Source organism: Rhinichthys klamathensis, unplaced genomic scaffold (assembly GCF_029890125.1).
Source record: "Rhinichthys klamathensis goyatoka isolate OS25496 unplaced genomic scaffold, OSU_Roscu_1.1 h1tg000552l_1, whole genome shotgun sequence".
Taxonomy (NCBI): Eukaryota; Metazoa; Chordata; class Actinopteri; order Cypriniformes; family Leuciscidae; genus Rhinichthys; species Rhinichthys klamathensis.
In genome coordinates this window covers 243327-263083 of record NW_026607022.1, presented here as the reverse complement: position 1 = coordinate 263083, position 19757 = coordinate 243327, and the positions used below count along the sequence as shown (strand labels likewise).

At 40.1% G+C, this 19757-nt stretch overlaps 1 protein-coding gene across 2 annotated transcripts; it reads right to left on the bottom strand.

Moving 5' to 3' along the window:
* Positions 1 to 3703: 3703 nt before the first annotated feature.
* On the bottom strand, positions 3704 to 18995 carry tbxa2r (thromboxane A2 receptor). Of its 2 annotated transcripts, XM_056239041.1 has the most exons (4): positions 18834 to 18995; positions 10444 to 11303; positions 7638 to 7774; positions 3901 to 4101 (listed from the first exon to the last, which is right to left on the bottom strand). In XM_056239041.1, exons 2-4 carry the CDS (start codon positions 11257 to 11259, stop codon positions 4020 to 4022), a joined length of 1035 nt encoding a protein of 344 aa, XP_056095016.1. In that variant the 5' UTR covers positions 11260 to 11303; positions 18834 to 18995; the 3' UTR covers positions 3901 to 4019. The 2 variants fall into 2 exon arrangements, with proteins under 2 accessions (XP_056095015.1, XP_056095016.1); XM_056239040.1 differs by lacking the exon at positions 7638 to 7774 and having other exon boundaries at positions 3704 to 4101; positions 18834 to 18989.
* Between the last annotated feature and the right edge of the window lie 762 nt (positions 18996 to 19757).

The following is a 19757-nucleotide window of genomic DNA, read 5'->3' as shown; positions in this document are numbered from 1 at the left end:
GAACGAATCTCTTGATTGATTGATTCAGTGACTCAGTCATAAATACACTTGTTTCATTACAGGATGAATCAGCATTTTTTGAACAAATCTCTTGATTGATTGATTCAATGACTCGCTCATAAATACACTTGTTTCATTACTGGATGAATCAGCATTTTTTGAACAAATCTCTTGATTGATTGATTCAGTGACTCACTCATAAATAGACTTGTTTCATTACTGGATGAATCAGCATTTTTTTTAACAGATCTCTTAATTGATTTATTCAATGACTCATAAATACACTTGTTTCATTGCTGAATGAATCAGCATTTTTAGAATGAATCTCTTGATTGATTGATTGATTGATTCAGTGACTCACTCATAAATACACTTGTTTCATTACTGGATGAATCAGCATTTTTTTAACGAATCTCTTGATTGATTGATTCAGTGACTCACTCATAAATACACTTGTTTCATTTACTGGATGAATCAGCATTTTTTGAACGGATCTCTTGATTGATTGATTCAATGACTCATAAATACACTTGTTTCATTACTGGATGAATCAGCATTTTTGAACAAATCTCGTTGTTGATTGATTCAATGACTCGCTCATAAATACACTTGTTTCATTACTGGACGAATCAGCATTTTTTGAACGAATCTCTTGATTGATTGATTCAATGACTCACTCATTAATACACTTGTTTCATTACTGGATGAATCAGCATTTTTGAACAAATCTCGTTGTTGATTGATTCAATGACTCGCTCATAAATACACTTGTTTCATTACTGGACGAATCAGCATTTTTTGAACGAATCTCTTGATTGATTGATTCAATGACTCACTCATTAATACACTTGTTTCATTACTGGATGAATCAGCATTTTTGAACAAATCTCGTTGTTGATTGATTCAATGACTCGCTCATAAAATACACTTGTTTCATTACTGGACGAATCAGCATTTTTTGAACAAATCTCTTGATTGATTGATTGATTCAATGACTCACTCATAAATACACTTGTTTCATTACAGGATGAATCAGCATTTTTTGAACAAATCTCTTGATTGATTGATTCAATGACTCGCTCATAAATACACTTGTTTCATTACTGGATGAATCAGCATTTTTTGAACAAATCTCTTGATTGATTGATTCAGTGACTCACTCATAAATAGACTTGTTTCATTACTGGATGAATCAGCATTTTTTTTAACAGATCTCTTGATTGATTTATTCAATGACTCATAAATACACTTGTTTCATTGCTGAATGAATCAGCATTTTTAGAACGAATCTCTTGATTGATTGATTGATTCAGTGACTCACTCATAAATACACTTGTTTCATTACTGGATGAATCAGCATTTTTTTAACGAATCTCTTGATTGATTGATTCAGTGACTCACTCATAAATACACTTGTTTCATTTACTGGATGAATCAGCATTTTTTGAACGAATCTCTTGATTGATTGATTGATTCAGTGACTCACTCATAAATACACTTGTTTCATTACTGGATGAATCAGCATTTTTTTAACGAATCTCTTGATTGATTGATTCAGTGACTCACTCATAAATACACTTGTTTCATTACTGGATGAATCAGCATTTTTAGAACGAATCTCTTGATTGATTGATTCAATGACTCACTCATTAATACACTTGTTTCATTACTGGATGAATCAGCATTTTTTGAATGAATCTCTTGATTGATTGATTCAATGACTCACTCATAAATACACTTGTTTCATTACTGGATGAATCAGCATTTTTTGAATGAATCTCTTGATTGATTGATTCAATGACTCACTCATAAATACACTTGTTTCATTACTGGATGAATCAGCATTTTTTGAATGAATCTCTTGATTGATTGATTCAATGACTCACTCATAAATACACTTGTTTCATTACTGGATGAATCAGCATTTTTGAACGAATCTCTTGAATGAATGATTCAATGATAAACAATTTTAACAGTAACGTAACAGTCGCCACCTACTGGTGTAATGATGTAATGATACAATCTTTATCTGAAGCATCAAGTTACTTTCAAAAGGTGATTTACTCTAGTTTAAGCTCTACTGTAGACATCAGTGTTAATATCTGAACTATAAACTTTTCTCCCAGTACTTCTGTGATAATATGAATTAATGTAAGACAGAAATAATGATACTAAGTGTTGAAAAGACTGTTTGTGAAGCTGTTTCATACCCATACGACAACTGCTCTCTCCGGATCAAACAGATCTGAATGTTCGCTGTGATTTTGTCAAAGGTTTAATAGACACATTGTCATTTAGGAATAAGATCACATAGGTGTTTGAATCGAGATGTTTTAGCGATTAATCGTGCGGCTCTAGCTAGCGGATGAGCTTCAGTGTGCTCTAGGCCTCAGCGACATTACTTGCCAAAGAAAAATCATCTCTACCAAAGATGCAAATACTTGAGAGAACAATTGACCAAAGCAATCCAAACAAAAGAGTTTATTCACACAAGAATAACCGACTTTGTGCTAGAAATAGATAAAACAAAATTGTTCCAAGACAATACTAGAAAAGTTTAAGTCGGGAGACATTTTACCCGAGTGTGTGGTCCTCCGTCTTATCAGCAAGGAAAAGGGAGTGTATATGTAGGAAACGAGCCAAAACTGCAGTTTTCCCAAAGTTTTTACTGTACGTCTTCCTCTACGAGTGCATGCGAGTTCACCACGCCTTGAACGTCTGACAAGAGTTTCTTGGCCAGCAAATCAAGGAAAGGGTCAAAAGGAGAAAAGGCCCTAAACTACAAGTCAAAAGTTTTGGATTGGTAATTTTTTTATGTTTTTTAAAGAAGTATCTTCTGCTCACCAAGGCAGCATTTATTTGATAAAAAAAAAAAAAAAAAAATTGTGAAATATTATTTAAAATAACTGTTTTCTATGAGAATATATATAGTAAAGTGTAATTTATTCCTGTGGTCAAAGCTGATTTTCAGCATCATTACTCCAGTCTTCAGTGTCACATGATCCTTCAGAAATCACTCTAATATGATGATTTGATGCTCAAGAAACATTTATGATTATTATCAATGTCAATCTTTCCATGAGACGTTTAATCATCACAGAAGCAGAGGAAGATGTAAGTCCTGGAGTGTGTTTCCCGTACAGCGCCGTAACTCGCTGGTTCACTACCGTAGTACGATGCATCGCTAAAGAAATCAACTAGCGAGTCTCGACTGTTTCCTGATTGGTCGCAAATTGGTCGTTCAACCGCGTTGGTTAATGAACGCAGGTGTTGGAGTAATAACTACTTTAATGAGTCTGTTTGAGATCAAATTAACGCTAGACGTTTTGCTATAAATTACGGACATGCATCTGAGGACTATTTCTCATTTTTCTCAGTTATTTTGCTTTATTTCCAGATTCAATCATAGGCTCGTTCTTGTGCACTAGAGCTCGTTCACACATGCGCGCTCTTCAAAAACTACACTTTAAATCTCTTGACAAACTAAAAGACGTAAATGACATTTGTATGTGTTCTACATAAAGACACCGGTTGCACTGAATGTCAGATTGCTTATTTTGCTCAAGATCAGGATTTATTGAGTCCACATGTCATGAACACTAGAAACTGCTTAAACCACAGGAGATCTGTCGCTCACACACACACCTCTGCGATGCTGTTGGCGAATGTTCGTTGGAACGATGGTTTCGGGAAACACACACTCGTTGAACTGCTGATAACGACGGAACATAGTTGGCAAACGATGCTTTCGGGAAACACACCCCTGGTTTGCTAAACAGAGCAAGACGAGGCTGGGATGTTCTGCACAGGGAAAGGCGTCTCCTGGTGTCTGGATTTGTCAGGATTTGTCCGGATGTTCTCCGATCGGTCCCCTGTTCCCCCCAGCGAGGCGCGCGTGAGTCTGCGCAAGGACGTGGAGATGCTCGCGATCGACCCGCGGGACCAGTCCATGTTGGGCGCGACCCGCTTCAGAACGGCCCGTCGGAAGAGGATGTAGACCCAGGGGTCCAGGATCTGGTTCAACGTCGCAAACCGAAGCCAGAGAAGCAGCTGGCGCACTTTGAGCTCGCCCCCGGACAGCACGGTCTGCGCAATAAACACCTGTCCAAGCAAAACACACCAGTGAGAAACAAACACACACTCGAGTCCGGACATACACACGCATCCTTTCCTCGCGGGCCAATGCGACCTGCTGGAAACCATTTCTGAATGAAATCGGGGGTTCATCAGAGGGGTCCAAGATTTGACGCACTTGAACCTCGAACACATAAAAAAAATTGGTTGGATTTGAGGAGTTTTGTGGTTGAAATTTAAAAAAAGTAACAAATCCTTCCTTCACGGGTCAATTTGACCCCTTTTAGGACTGAATGAAATGCGAGGAATGCTTCAGTACACATAGAAAAACCTAAAAATCCTCAAAATTCAAATGGAAACTTTACCAAAAAAATTATTTTATAATGTGTATCTGACTTAAGGACAGATCTTATACATCTGCTATATATAGAGCTATACGCCCATCTAGAGTCAAATAAATATGAAATATCATGTTATATTATTGTTTTCCCACACAAGGTCGGCAAACACACCCAATGTAAGATATTTTGAGCTGAAATAAAAGGGTTATGCATGAAATTGTGAGTTATTTTGAATTCAAGTTGAAGGAATGTGCTTAAATGACTATTTATTTATTAAATCTAGTAATTAAAAGGTAAATTAAATTTAAATAACAAAAAAATCAACAAATTTCATTAAAAAAATAGAAAAAATATTATCAGAATGAAATAAAATAAGCTTTCTGTACAAAAATAAATAAATAAAGTATAATTTTTGGGCTTCGAGGCATTTTGAGCCGCGAGGGAAAGATGCGTTACAAAGTGCGAGGGAAGGATGAGGGTTTTAATAAAATAAACACAGTCATTATTACGCAAACACTGCAGGCTTTGTCATATCGAAATGTTTATGAAAATGACCAATGAGAATAACCAGAATAAACAGTTTACTGGAATATGAATACTGGCTTCATGCCGACTGCTAAATATAATCGGTCATGTTTTTAATTTATCTCCACAAAATCTGTCAGGAAAATATCCAGGACACATTTCACCCTTATTTAGTTAAAATAAACATAAAATGTAGAATATGTGGGGAATTTTGCTTAAGTGTCATGAAAAATAATAAAATACAATTTCCTTTGATTTGAGTGTTACGATCAATCATGTTGTTGTGAAAAACTAAAGCAAAACAAACAGAGAGGCTGGAGGAGTGTGTGTGAGGCCAGCTGGGGTTTATCATGTGGACACTAAAGCTGTTGTTAAGGATGTTAAGGATAAAGCCAGCTGCTCTCACACAACCTTCTTGGATATTTTTCCAATTCCAGCAAGATACCAAATGTGTTTGTGGTGAACATGAACACTTAGCAATGATGCAGCGAATACAGCGGCAATGGAGTGAGCTTAGCAGTTCGATCACTGACCTTTGCAGTGTTCACTCGACAAAATACACATGGATACACACACACACACACACACACACTGCATTTGATGTTACATGACAGAAAGACACATTTAACCATGGTGAGTACAGTTTCTTCCAAATAGCTTCTATAATTACTGCTTATATATATATATATATATATATATATAAATAAAATCAAGGCATACATATTTAATATATCTTTTAATATATATTTATTTAATAAAATATAAACATTACAAAAACGTACACACACCCACACATACATATTTATATACATTTATAAATATATATACACTCACCTAAAGGATTATTAGGAACACCTGTTCAATTTCTCATTAATGCAATTATCTAATCAACCAATCACATGGCAGTTGCTTCAATGCATTTAGGGGTGTGGTCCTGGTCAAGACAATCTCCTGAACTCCAAACTGAATGTCAGAATGGGAAAGAAAGGTGATTTAAGCAATTTTGAGCGTGGCATGGTTGTTGGTGCCAGACGGGCCGGTCTGAGTATTTCACAATCTGCTCAGTTACTGGGATTTTCACGCACAACCATTTCTAGGGTTTACAAAGAATGGTGTGAAAAGGGAAAAACATCCAGTATGCGGCAGTCCTGTGGGCGAAAATGCCTTGTTGATGCTAGAGGTCAGAGGAGAATGGGCCGACTGATTCAAGTCAAGTCAAGTCATCTTCATTTATAAAGCGCTTTTAACAATGGAGATTGTTTCAAAGCAGCTTTACAGAGATAAACATACAATTTACGGTAACAGAGATTGTTTTGGCTTTATAGCGATTTTTGAATAATGTTATTTCCAGCTAAAGTTGGTTTTGATTGATTCACTTCCAGCAAAATTATAATTTTTTATTACATTAGGGGCCACTAAGACGATGGCGTTCTCTCTAAACAGACTTTAAACGCGAACCTGTGACCGGATGGCGTTCACATGCGCATTAAATAATGATTCTATAGTTAAATTCGTTTGAATATGTGTGCGCAGGTTTGTAATTTCCCAACAAACCATGCCTAAACAAACTACTTGTCTTGCCTATAAATTTGATACAGAATTTTATTTTATCACTTCGAGGTATTAGAAGATTCAAGCTGATAGAAGAGCAACTTTGACTGAAATAACCACTCGTTACAACCGAGGTATGCAGCAAAGCATTTGTGAAGCCACAACACGCACAACCTTGAGGCGGATGGACTACAACAGCAGAAGACCCCACCGGGTACCACTCATCTCCACTACAAATAGGAAAAAGAGGCTACAATTTGCAAGAGCTCACCAAAATTGGACAGTTGAAGACTGGAAAAATGTTGCCTGGTCTGATGAGTCTCGATTTCTGTTGAGACATTCAGATGGTAGAGTCAGAATTTGGCGTAAACAGAATGAGAACATGGATCCATCATGCCTTGTTACCACTGTGCAGGCTGGTGGTGGTGGTGTAATGGTGTGGGGGATGTTTTCCTGGCACACTTTAGGCCCCTTAGTGCCAATTGGGCATCGTTTAAATGCCACGGCCTACCTGAGCATTGTTTCTGACCATGTCCATCCCTTTATGGCCACCATGTACCCATCCTCTGATGGCTACTTCCAGCAGTATAATGCACCATGTCACAAAGCTCGAATCATTTCAAATTAGTTTCTTAAACATGACAATGAGTTCACTGTACTAAAATGGCCCCCACAGTCACCAGATCTCAACCCAATAGAGCATCTTTGGGATGTGGTGGAACGGGAGCTTCGTGCCCTGGATATGCATCCCACAAATCTCCATCAGCTGCAAGATGCTATCCTATCAATATGGGCCAACATTTCTAAAGAATGCTTTCAGCACCTTGTTGAATCAATGCCACGTAGAATTAAGGCAGTTCTGAAGGCGAAAGGGGGTCAAACACAGTATTAGTATGGTGTTCCTAATAATCCTTTAGGTGAGTGTATACCTTTGTATGCATAAAGTATGAAGTTACACTCATAACTATGCTATTTGGGCAGAAACTCTGATTAGCGTGGGTGATGGTGTTTAGTGAACCAGCGGTGATTCCCAGATGAACAGCACAGCGCCACAAACACTTCAAAGCAATCTGATGCGTGAGGAGCGAGTGTGAATCCGGATCACGATCTGAATTACCCAGTGACCGCACGGGCCGCTTTACTCGCCTCAGTCTAGACTCCTGACACAGGATGTAAATCCAGGGGTCACAAATCTGATTGCAGGTGGCCAAGCGGAGGTAGAACAGAACGCTATAGGGGTCGGCGGCTACGGACGACACGACGACGGTCTTCAAAATGTATATCTGTCCGGGGAGAAACAAGGTTAGAGGCGTCACAGGTCATTTCCCAGAGACCGTGTTCCGTTCATCTCACATCATCGTGAGATCATCATGACATCATCGCACTAATCTCACATCATCATGACATCATCGTGACATCATCATGACAACATCACACTAGAACACAGGAATTCCAGAGTGTTTATTCCCAAAGTTCCATTTCAGATCATCACAGACGAGCCGCGTTTATTTAAGTATAGGCCACTTCTTACTCCAAACCTTTTCTTTGGTTTTCAGTGACAGTAATCCCGTATATGAAGGATTTAAGTGAACCAGAGAGTGAGCATCTAAACTTTTTAAGCCTAATACAGTAGAAAATGTCCTGTATGCACCTGTCATGTGTTGGAGGGGAAACATGCTTCAACTATAAGCCACGTCTGTGGGTTTCTAGACGTTATAGGATAACACTTTATTTCGATAGTCCACTTTAGACATTCTATGCAACTAACTAAATGTCAATTTTTACTATATTTTTCGCCCTACCGTACATGATTACGTAATGTGTGAAGTCAAGGACGTGCAAGACGAGCATTTGTGGTTAAAAAGTATATAAATGTTTGTTTTTTATAAAATGGCCACTGGTTTGTCTTGATAAGACTCTTATTCCTCGGCTGGGATCGTGTCGAGACTTTGAAGCTGCACTGAAACTCACATTTGGACCTTCGACCCGTTGGACCCCATTGAATATTTTCCTCAAAAACCTTCATTTCTTTTTTTGACTGAAGAAAGAAAGACATGAATATCATGGGTGACGTGGGGGAGAGTAAATTATCAGGAAATTTTAAATCTGAAGTGAACTACTCCTTATATATCTGCTATCACTTCATATTGCAACTTTATAAAGTAAAATAGCAAGTGCATGTCATTGGCTTACGGTGAACTTGTTTTGTTCAAAATAATCTGAGTGTGTGTTTGTTGGTGAGGACTTCCTGTTCTTCTCCTCAACAGGAAATGGCTTTCCCCCCCATTAGTCTTATCAGCTGTTCTCACACAACTCCTAAATGTTCCTCAACTCGCAAAACATGGAAGAGTTTCGAAGAAGCTCTGAATGCGTTATTTGACAAGTAAAGCATCTGACTTTACGGCCTCAGTAATGCACAGCAGTATTTCTGCTCAACATTTAGATAAACAAACAAATACTTAACAATAAGCAGGACTTAAAACAAGCAGCGTCACAGACGATTGAAATGGATTCGGATGGTTACGAGAAGCAGTTCTCATAATATCACAGAGCAAGTAGGTACCAGATGCCACCGACATCTGGATCTAAAACGGGCTGGATTTACAGAACAGCATGTCAAGTAAACAGATCGTTTGAAGTCAGATAAGAACGGCATGGAACTAAAGTCTGTGCAGTTGAAATCAGATCGACGTTCAAAGCAACTTTTTGCCTTTTTTAGCAAGTTGAGGCCGTTCCAAACAGAGTAAACTGCCTATGGGAGTGTTATTAAAAAGACTTTTGTTAAAGATAGGCAGCATAATTATGTTCCTAAGATACTTTTCTTGGGCCAAACTGTAATGCAGAAGCAAATGTGTCCTTTACGGTGAAGGACACACTAATCCCAGAATGCATTGCGCTGAGCTAAATGAAAAACACATTCAAGATGGTGGACGAGTCGTTTAAAGCTATCAATGGTAAATACTTCCAATTCCATATTTTTGGAATTGGAAATTATTCAAATTTTTATGCATTCTAGAGAGATGCACCAATGTCAAACTACTGGGATCAATTGAGCAGAACGGAAGAAGTTGCAGAACAAGTTGAGCTCAATTAACAGTATTTGTGGCATATTGATTACCAATAATGCCAATTTTAAGAGGATTTAGAAAGCAGAAATTGATGTTCATAACTGTATTTCTTCTGTTCAATTTCTTCTATTTATGTGAGCTGTAAAGCTGCTTAAATCCTTATTTTTAAAGTCATTTTAGAGTTTATGGCATTGCATTGTCATTGCAACAAAGTTGTAAAATTGGACAAGACTGGATTTTTTTACACGCTAAAATCATGTTGGCATGTTTATATCTTGTAACTATACTATTGAAACAGTGAGTATTGGCCCCATTCACTTCCGGGGGAGGGAAAGTGGAAGTTCATTAGGTTATCAACATTATGTCAAATTATCAAATGCTTTAACTTGTACTTGTACTGAAGCCATAATATTCCTCTGCGAGATTCCTTCTTGTTCACTTACTAACCTAGCTATCTTACTTAATAGGTTCTTAATTGGCATTGATGGTTTCACAAAGAACGTTGGAACATTTTCATTGCACAAAATGTTTAAAAAGTTTCTTTAGTTACTGAAAGGTTTTTTGGGGAACCAAAAATGGTTCTTCTAAGGCATTATCATGAACATTTTCCCACTAAAGTGCAATGGAAAGATTCCATGATTGAACTTAAATGTTCTTAATGGAACCACAGATGCCAATAAAGGACATTTATTTTTAAGAGTGAGGGAAAAAAGGTTCTTTAGATTTTATAAATGTTCTTCACACTAAGAAAAAAATGGTTCTTTTGAGAACCTTGGGGAACCAAAAGTGGCATCGCTGTGAAAAAAAACAACTTTTGGAACCCATCTTTAAGAGTAGATTTCGGGAAGAGCTGGTCAATTCGGTCTTAGTACAGAGGAACTCACCAGTAAAGGGCACCAGCAGATGGAGGCGATGGCCATGATCAAGATGAGCTGCACCATCATCTCCACTTCATAGTCTCGTCTCCGTTGCCCGCTGTCCTGTCCGCAACACACCCTCAGGAGAGTGATCACGCTCACCGTGTTGAGCAGGAACGACACGGCCAGTGAGAGCAGGCCGACGAGCGAGAAGATCAAGCTGAAGGTCATGTCCAGAGGTTTGGAGCTGATGTTGAGGAAGCACCAGGATCCGGGTATCTGGAGGTGGTAGTTTCCCAACCCCGCTAATGGCAACAAGCTAATGCAACCGGCTGTGACCCACACAATGGCCACCGTTGAGCACGCTCTTGAGTTGGTCATGGCAGTTGAACGTGCGAAGGGTCGGTTGATGCCTATGTAACGCTCCATAGCCATAGCGGCGCCGAGAAGAAGCGGGCAAAGCCCGTAGAAGACCATTGACATGCCCATGAAGTTGCAAAAGTGGCAGTGAGGGTCCAGTTGGCGCCAGTTAAAGTGCGTGATGTGGAAGGACACCACTATGGACCCCGTGACCAACAGTCCCATGAAGTCGGTGAACACCAGACCACCGAGGAAGATCAGGAATGAGGAACGCGAGCGGCTCTTGGTGTGCTGGAAAGTCTTGGCCAGGACCACCAGGGCGAAGAGGTTGGAGCTCAATCCGAGTCCGCTGAAGACTGCCGAGAAGTACGCAGAGGCGATGGTGTGGTTGGCTTTGAAAGTAAAGTTGTTAATGGAGAAGCAAAGCGGAGTTGCGTTGCTTTGTGCGACCGTTTCGTCGACGGAGAGCAACGATGAAACCATGGTGGCGGCTGATGAGTTCTCTTCTCCAGGGGGTTTATTTCATCCTGTGGACACAAAGACAAAGCTTAAAGGGTTAGTTCATCCAAAAATTCTGTCATGAATTACTCACCCTCATGTCGGACCAAACCCATAATGGTGTGTGCACACCAAAACCAAAGCAAATATTCGCATCGCATTTCTCGCGGGATGTTTCTTGTTTTTCACGTCACTCGCGCAAATTAAAAACATCTTTAAACCTGAGCTTCCAAATGAATCTTGTTACCCACCATATTTATTTTTAAATCTTTTATATATCCCTCCATGGCATATGCAAGTCCAACTTGAATGCTTCTCAACAAGAGGTGGTCCTTCTGTGTCCAAAATTTATCAAAAACATCTTTTTTTACATTGAACGACAGTTAGCAACTCCATGTTTGTCCGAGTTCGCAACAGTAAAGGGGGCGGGGCTTACCGAAGGTCACATAACAGTGACAACAGCGGATGTAGTATGTCCAAATTTTATTTAAAACTCATTGCTTCTTACGCGTTGGGCTTCCATTACCAAATTTAAGAGCTCTATGTATGTTCATTATTCATGTTTATTTGTGAATAACTTAAATTAAAGTCCCTGTACAGTCAAAATGAAGTATGTGTTCTGAGTTTGTCACACCACAGAAAAATGTGTTATTAGCCACCCAGCCAAATTTGAATGTTAAAAAAAGCACATAAGTACATAAAATAAGCTATCAAAATCTTGAAAAAATGAGCAGTATTCTCTGCTCTCAAACGCTGGGGGCGTGTCTGCTGTGGGGGCGTGTCCGCTGGCTGCGCTGAAACCACGCCCACTCACGGGACAGCTACCGACGGTGATATTAGGTGATACTGCTTTCGGAGGATGAAGGCCGAGGCTGGAGATAGTCGGTTCGGCCCCATTCATCAGTAACAGCGGATTATAAGTGAATCCCAGTTGTGTCCGACGAAAGTTTATAAAATTATCCTGTGTAAAATGATTACTACAGAGGCGGGTTTTGGCGGTGATCCTCAGCTCTCCATCAAGGTGGCTCTTCACAAAATTAATCTCTACACATAATTAAGTTTTTCGGAAATTTAAATAAGGACACCGATCTGTTTTGTACGTGATCGCATCCAGGTAGTACGCATTTATGTGACGAAGGCATAGCTAGCTAGCAAACTGTAGGCTGTAGTAGGCAAGGCAAGGCAAGGCAAGTTTATTTATATAGCACATTTCATACACAATGGCAATTCAAAGTGCTTTACATAGAAGAAATTAAAGTAATCAAAACAAATAAGAATAATTAAAACAGTTTAGAATAAAATATCAAATAAAGTAGTACTGGTCCACCCCCATCTGAGATGGAAGAGATTGAGCCGGTTTACGGTGCCACTGGGCCTCTAGCCCAGGGACGTACTCTGCTGGGGTGGTGCTACACCAGTAATGCCCAGCGGGGCCCCCACAGAACACGCTTCGTGTGCGCTGTCTGCTGCCGTTACCCTTAACGACGCTCTCAGCGACTTCTTATACAGCAGTATAACTTACTCCTTCACTCGCCTCATCGGAGTGAAGACTCTCCCGCTCTCCTTCAAAATCTCTTCCAGAGATTATAAAAATAAATAAATTAGAAATTAGAAAACAAACAAAGACAAAACCAGTACAGTAAAAACAGTTTAGAATAAAAAATAAAGTAAAGTACAGTAAAAACAGTCGGACGAACAGTGGCACAGTGCTCATTCAGTAAATGCATAGCTAAACAGATGTGTTTTGAGTCTGGATTTGAATGTGACTACTGTAGGAGCACATCTGATCTCCTCTGGAAGCTGGTTCCAGCTGCGGCTGGCATAATAGCTAAAAGCAGACTCTCCTTGCTTAGAGTGAACCCTTGGTATTTCTAGCTGATGTGATCCTAATGATCTGAGTGATCTGTTAGGTTTATATTCAGTGAGCATATCTACAATATATTGAGGTCCTAGCCCATTAAAAGATTTATATACCAGTAATAATACTTTAAAGTCAATCCTAAATGTAACTGGGAGCCAGTGTAAAGACTTGAGGACTGGTGTGATGTGTTCATATTTTCTGGTTCTGCTCAGAAGCCTGGCAGCAGCGTTCTGTATGAGCTGCAACTAATAGTAGTAACTAATAGTACTGACAGTAACTCGCGATTGAGAGGCGAACTGATGCAAATGTGCTCTATTTATATTGTTAGGGGAGGGGCCAGCCTCAGGGGCTCCAGTGTGTCATCAAGTAGGGGCATGTCCAGGAGCTCAGGGGCTCCAGTGCGTCATCAAGTAGGGGCGTGTCCAGGAGCTCAGGGGCTCCAGTACGTCATCAAGTAGGGGCGTGTCCAGGGGCTCCAGTGCGTCATCAAGTAGGGGCGTGTCCAGGAGCTCAGGGGCTCCTGTGCGTCATCAAGTAGGGGCGTGTCCAGGAGCTTAGGGGCTCCAGTGTGCGTCATCAAGTAGGGGCGTGTCCATGAGCTCAGGGGCTCCTGTGCGTCATCAAGTAGGGGCGTGTCCAGGGGCTCCAGTGCGTCATCAAGTAGGGGCGTGTCCAGGAGTTCAGGGGCTCCAGTGCGTCATCAAGTAGGGGCGTGTCCATGAGCTCAGGGGCTCCTGTGCGTCATCAAGTAGGGGCGTGTCCATGAGCTCAGGGGCTCCTGTGCGTCATCAAGTAGGGGCGTGTCCAGGAGCTCAGGGGCTCCTGTGCGTCATCAAGTAGGGGCGTGTCCAGGAGCTCAGGGGCTCCTGTGCGTCATCAAGTAGGGGCGTGTCCAGAACCTCAGGGGCTCCTGTAGGGGCGTGTCCACGAGCTCAGGGGCTCCTGTGTGTCATCAAGTAGGGGCATGTCCAGGAGCTCAGGGGCTCCAGTGCGTCATCAAGTAGGGGCGTGTCCAGGGGCTCCAGTGCGTCATCAAGTAGGGGCGTGTCCAGGAGCTCAGGGGCTCCAGTGCGTCATCAAGTAGGGGCGTGTCCAGGAGCTCAGGGGCTCCTGTGTGTCATCAAGTAGGGGCATGTCCAGGAGCTCAGGGGCTCCAGTGCGTCATCAAGTAGGGGCGTGTCCAGAAGCTCAGGGGCTCCTGTAGGGGTGTGTCCAGGAGCTCAGGGGCTCCTGTGTGTCATCAAGTAGGGGCGTGTCCAGGGGCTCCAGTGCATCATCAAGTAGGGGCATGTCCAGGAGCTCAGGGGCTCCAGTGCGTCATCAAGTAGGGGCGTGTCCAGGGGCTCCAGTGCATCATCAAGTAGGGGCGTGTCCAGGAGCTCAGGGGCTCCAGTGTGTCATCAAGTAGAGGTGTGTCCAGGAGCTCAGGGGCTCCAGTGAGTCATCAAGTAGGGGCGTGTCCAGGAGCTCAGGGGCTCCAGTGCGTCATCAAGTAGGGGCGTGTCCGGAGCTCAGGGGCTCCAGTGAGTCATCAAGTAGGGGCGTGTCCAGGAGCTCAGGGGCTCCAGTGCGTCATCAAGTAGGGGCGTGTCCGGAGCTCAGGGGCTCCAGTGAGTCATCAAGTAGGGGCGTGTCCAGGAGCTCAGGGGCTCCAGTGCGTCATCAAGTAGGGGCGTGTCCAGGAGCTTAGGGGCTCCAGTGCGTCATTGAGCCCCCGTTTTAGCCCCGCCCAAAAAATCCATAACACAGCAATGGTGAAAAACTGTTTAACTGTCTAACTCCACAATTAGAACTTCACAGTTCACAAACTTTGTAATATGTTTTAGCAATACAATTCAAACATTTATAATGTGTTTAGAATTTTTTTTTAGAATTGCCTTTACAGGGACTTTAACCTAAACTAACTAAATTAACCTAAACCAAAATTAGCCTTGAATTAAATCTGTTCGTTTACGATCTCTTTATGCAAGTTTTGGGTGAACAGACTTGTGGAGGGACAGAAATCTCTTTTCTTCATTTGAGTTCCAAAGATGAATGAAAGTCTTATGGGTTTGGAACAACATGGGGACGAGTAAACGATGACAGAACTTTCTTTTTTGTTGAACTAACCCTTTAGTAAACATTGCTAGGCACTGTATTTGCCAGGATTGTGTACTAAAGTAGGCCACATGACGTGTTGGAACATTGTTTTGCTAGCAAACGGGAAAAACTAGTCACATCTCTGCGTGTTGTTTTCCCAATGTCTTGAGCAATAGTGCAGGACAGTTGATTCCAAGCAGACGTTCAACCGCACACAGAGACTAAAACATGGACTATGATGGACGAAATGAACGTCAACAAGAAACGTCAAATATCTGACGAGTCCAATCTACAAATAAATGTATGTTATTGTGACGGTTCCTTTCAAATATGTAAGATGATAACAATAAACAAACCCAAACATAACATTTGCTGAAGTAAAGGAGAAGTTTTTAAATTATTTTTTAAATTTATTATCAATAATATTAATCACAATAAACAATTAGTCCATGAAGTACTATAATTAACCTAAAACAAGCTAATGTGGTAAATCATGCTAGCAACCTGTTCAAACATGTTAACATGTAAAATCATACTAGCAACATACTTATCATGTTAACAACGTTAAAAATGCTAACAATGTGTTAAAATAATGCTAGCAACATGATTTGCTTCATGCTAGCAACATTGTAATCATGCTAACAACGTGTTAAATCATGCTAGTAAGTAGGGTTGCCAACTGAATTAGCCCGGGACGTCCCGATTTTTGGGCCTAATTTTTTTGTCCCGATCGGGACCTCTCTTGTCCCGATTATTGAGTGCTGCGCTGATCTGACTGATACAACAGCAACACAACACGTAAATTAGTTCAAATCTCCTAGAATCTAGAGCTGCGCATGCGAGACAGAACATAGCCTACTGTATGTGCGTCAGCGATAAACCGTGTAGCGCGGAGAGAGAGGGAGAGAGCGAGAAACCTTGCCTGCGAGAACAACAAACTTTTCTTTTCGAAAGTTGGCAACCCTACTAGTAAGTAACCTGTTAAAACATGTAAGCAACATGTTAAATCATAGTAGCAACATGCTTATGTTAACAATGTGTTATATCATGCTAGCAACATGTTAACAACATGCCAAACCATGCTAGCAAAATGTAAAATCATATTAGCAAAATGCTAGAAACTACTTAAACCATGCTAGCAACATGCTAATTCATGCTAGCTTTGGTTCACAAACTTTCCCATCTAATTATTATTACAAAAACATTCTATATAATAAATGTAATACAATGTAACTCAACTGTTGGGTTACTTTTAACCCAACTGGCTTTTAATCCAATGCATTGGGTTTAAATAACCCACAGTTGGGAAGGTGCTATACCCCATAGCTGGGTTACTCGCTGGGTTATTTTTAACACAACATTATTAAGTGAGTATGATTATCAACTGAGGCCACGAGTTACAGTGATTTTAACATGATTAAGATGAATTTTTTTTTTTTTTTTTTTTTTTTTTTTACAATAATATCCCTTAACCATTTGAACTCACTTTAATGGTAATGTTAATTCATGCTAAAAACAAACCCTCTCAATAATGAAGAATAGAAATTGTATTCAGCCCTAAGGCCTAAGGTAGATCTACATAAAAACACCAGGATCTCATGAATGTCTATGAGCCACACCCTTATTTAACGACACATAAATCTGTCTCCGGTGTTTCCCTAAGGAATGTGAAGTAGCTCCTCTCCACTTTGGCAATTAAACATGAGTGGCTTCATCCACAAAACCCTTCAGATCGATACCGTAAGTGCCGTTACCTCGGCCATTATTTATTATCAGGCAAAAGGCTAAACATGGGTATACATTCGGGCACTGAGGATGCCGTCTCCACTCGTGGGTTCCTGTAATCGCTGCTAATGAGGATAGAGTAGACAGAAACCTGAGGCTGGTGATGGTGTTTATGTGTCTCTCTTAGCAGCATAATTCCAAAACAAACTCCATTAGCCAAACAGAGACCTTTGCACGGTGCGCTTGTAATCGAATTTGATAAAATGAGGCCCAGAAATAAGCTTAGCGAATGTCAGCGCCAGAGAGTGGGCTGGGAAATCCAGGATTCGTTTCCATGCGTATGCATTCACATAAGGATTTTAGTGAAATGGGTGAAACATCAGCAAAAGAGAGATGTGACATTATTTATCAAATATGATATATATTTTATATTTATTTTTTATATATCAAATATGATATATCTTTTAATGCATTTGGCAGATGCTTTTATTCAAAGCGACTTACATTGCATTTCAAGGTACATATGTTGTTGTGTTGTATAATCACACCATTATATGATTCATTATCATATAGGCTACACTCTAGAGATTAAAGGTTCTTGCAACAACACTTGTAATAACTACTTTTAAAGTCCCCCTGTGGTGAAAATCAAGCTATTAATGTTGTTTATAAGTCTATGTGGTGTTTATAATGTGTAAACCATGTGTAAGTTCATAAGTCGACAGCATTGCTGAGTATTTTCTCCTTAAAACTGCAGTGAACCAAAGACAGTCTCAAAAACACGGTTTGAAATTGCTGGTGTTTCTGACTCAAAAACTACCTTGTAACCAATCAGATCAACGGGTGATCGTCAACCAGTGGATCTCTGAGCTGAGGGAGTGAGTGGAGGCGGGGCTCATTTGCATATTCAGTTAACCATATACTAAATGAGACAAGGGTGTGGAGTTACATTCAAGCTATTTTAAGGCATGAAGAATTTTTTTCAAGGAAAATAGATTTAAATGTGTAATTTTGGTGATCAAAGATGAGTTTTGATGGTTATTGACTACAGGGGGACTTTAAAATGTACATGATTCTTTGGAAAGTTTCTTTAAATAAGTGATATGGTTTCTGGGGTCTGTAACGCACCAGGTAGTTTTCTGAAGAACTAGACAAGGAACTACTAGAAACCGAATATTATGAAATGAATCAAATGTAAGATAACAGATTTAAAAATAAATCAATAAATGTAAAAGAAAAAAAAAGGATTTTTGCCAGTTGAGTTTTGTAACAGGTTTTTTTGTGTTCATTTTCTCACCCAGGCACAATAGTAGCCTAGTTCAAACTCAAGATTGAATTTTTTTTTTTTTTTTTACAGATACGAAATCTTCCACTAATATGACCCATTTATAACATGACATAGATATAAATAGAGATAAAAAGGAATTCACATTATAATGTAACTTTTAGTTCCCTTACGAAAACTAACCACGGTTTTACTACAAATAAAACAAACAGAAAAATTATGGTAATTGTATTTAAACATATTTGGTTTTGCTACACTAACCATAGTTTAACCATGGAAGTTAACGGTGGTTGTACAAATGGCAATCAATCTGCCCAAAACGTGGTTACACTTTTACTAAATCATGGTTCATTTTCGTAAGGGTTAAGTTTTGCACCTGCCGAGTGCCGACTAATTGTTAAACTTTGTACCACTTACATGCGATTCAATTTTGGCATTCACGTTGTTGTGGTTGACAAGTTTACAAAAGTAGCCTAGATTCTTTTCAACAGAAGTACATCCACGCCGAGTAAAACATCCAAATAAACACATAACTCCTTCGCGCGCCGTTCAACTCGTCCGTTAAAGTCGACAGCGAGACACTTAATGAATTCAAAACGTGACGTTTACCTGAGCACCCGCGAAAGTCTGGCGCGAATTCCTTCAGTCTCCAGAGATCCTCGAGCTCTGCCTCCATCACCTCCATCCTGATAACACACACACACTCCTCCGCTCTTCGGCTCAAATACACGCACGACTGTGAGGATGATGATGATGAAACATGCACATCATCCTGTTCCTCCTTCCTCGCGCTTTAGCGCCACTATTCCCGGAAGAGCCAGATCATCCTGAAAGAGTATTTGGACCTCCGCCAGCAACTTCTACAACTAAAATCAATACCAGAAACTCTCCTATATGATATGGAAGCTCATTTCCGCAACATGTTTTTGTTCTTATATGGAAATGGCTCATGTAGCCGATAGCCAACACAATTTAGATTGATCGAAAACATGTTTGGATGAATTAATGGCCTCAAAATCGTCTGTTTGTTTGTTTTTTGGAGGCTACTTTAATTTTTCACGAATGGATATTGATTGTAGGAAAATGCTTTTGCATCTTTATGTTTTAATAATGCACTACGTTGGAAGCGCTTTTTAAAGCACCTGATAAAGTGACTAATGACTGAAGTTTTCATGTGATTGAGACAAACAGATCAGGAAATATCTTTATAGCCTAAGCATTAACGAGAAAACACACGCAAGCCAAGCACTAACTAGTCAACAAATAAACCTTAAAAATTGTGTCTAAAAAAACCTAGCCAAAATCTCACCATGTGCTTAGCAAAATATTTATGGAAGATATTGTAACTTTTTTTTTTCTCACCATCTCGCAAATCTGATTTTATTTATCAGAATTGTGAGATATAAACTCATGGCGGACTAATTTTTACATAATTGTGAGATATAAAGTCAAATTCTGAGGAAAATTTAGTTTAAGTTTATAGGCTATCACAATTCTGACTTTATCTCCCAATTGCGTGTTATAAAGTCATAA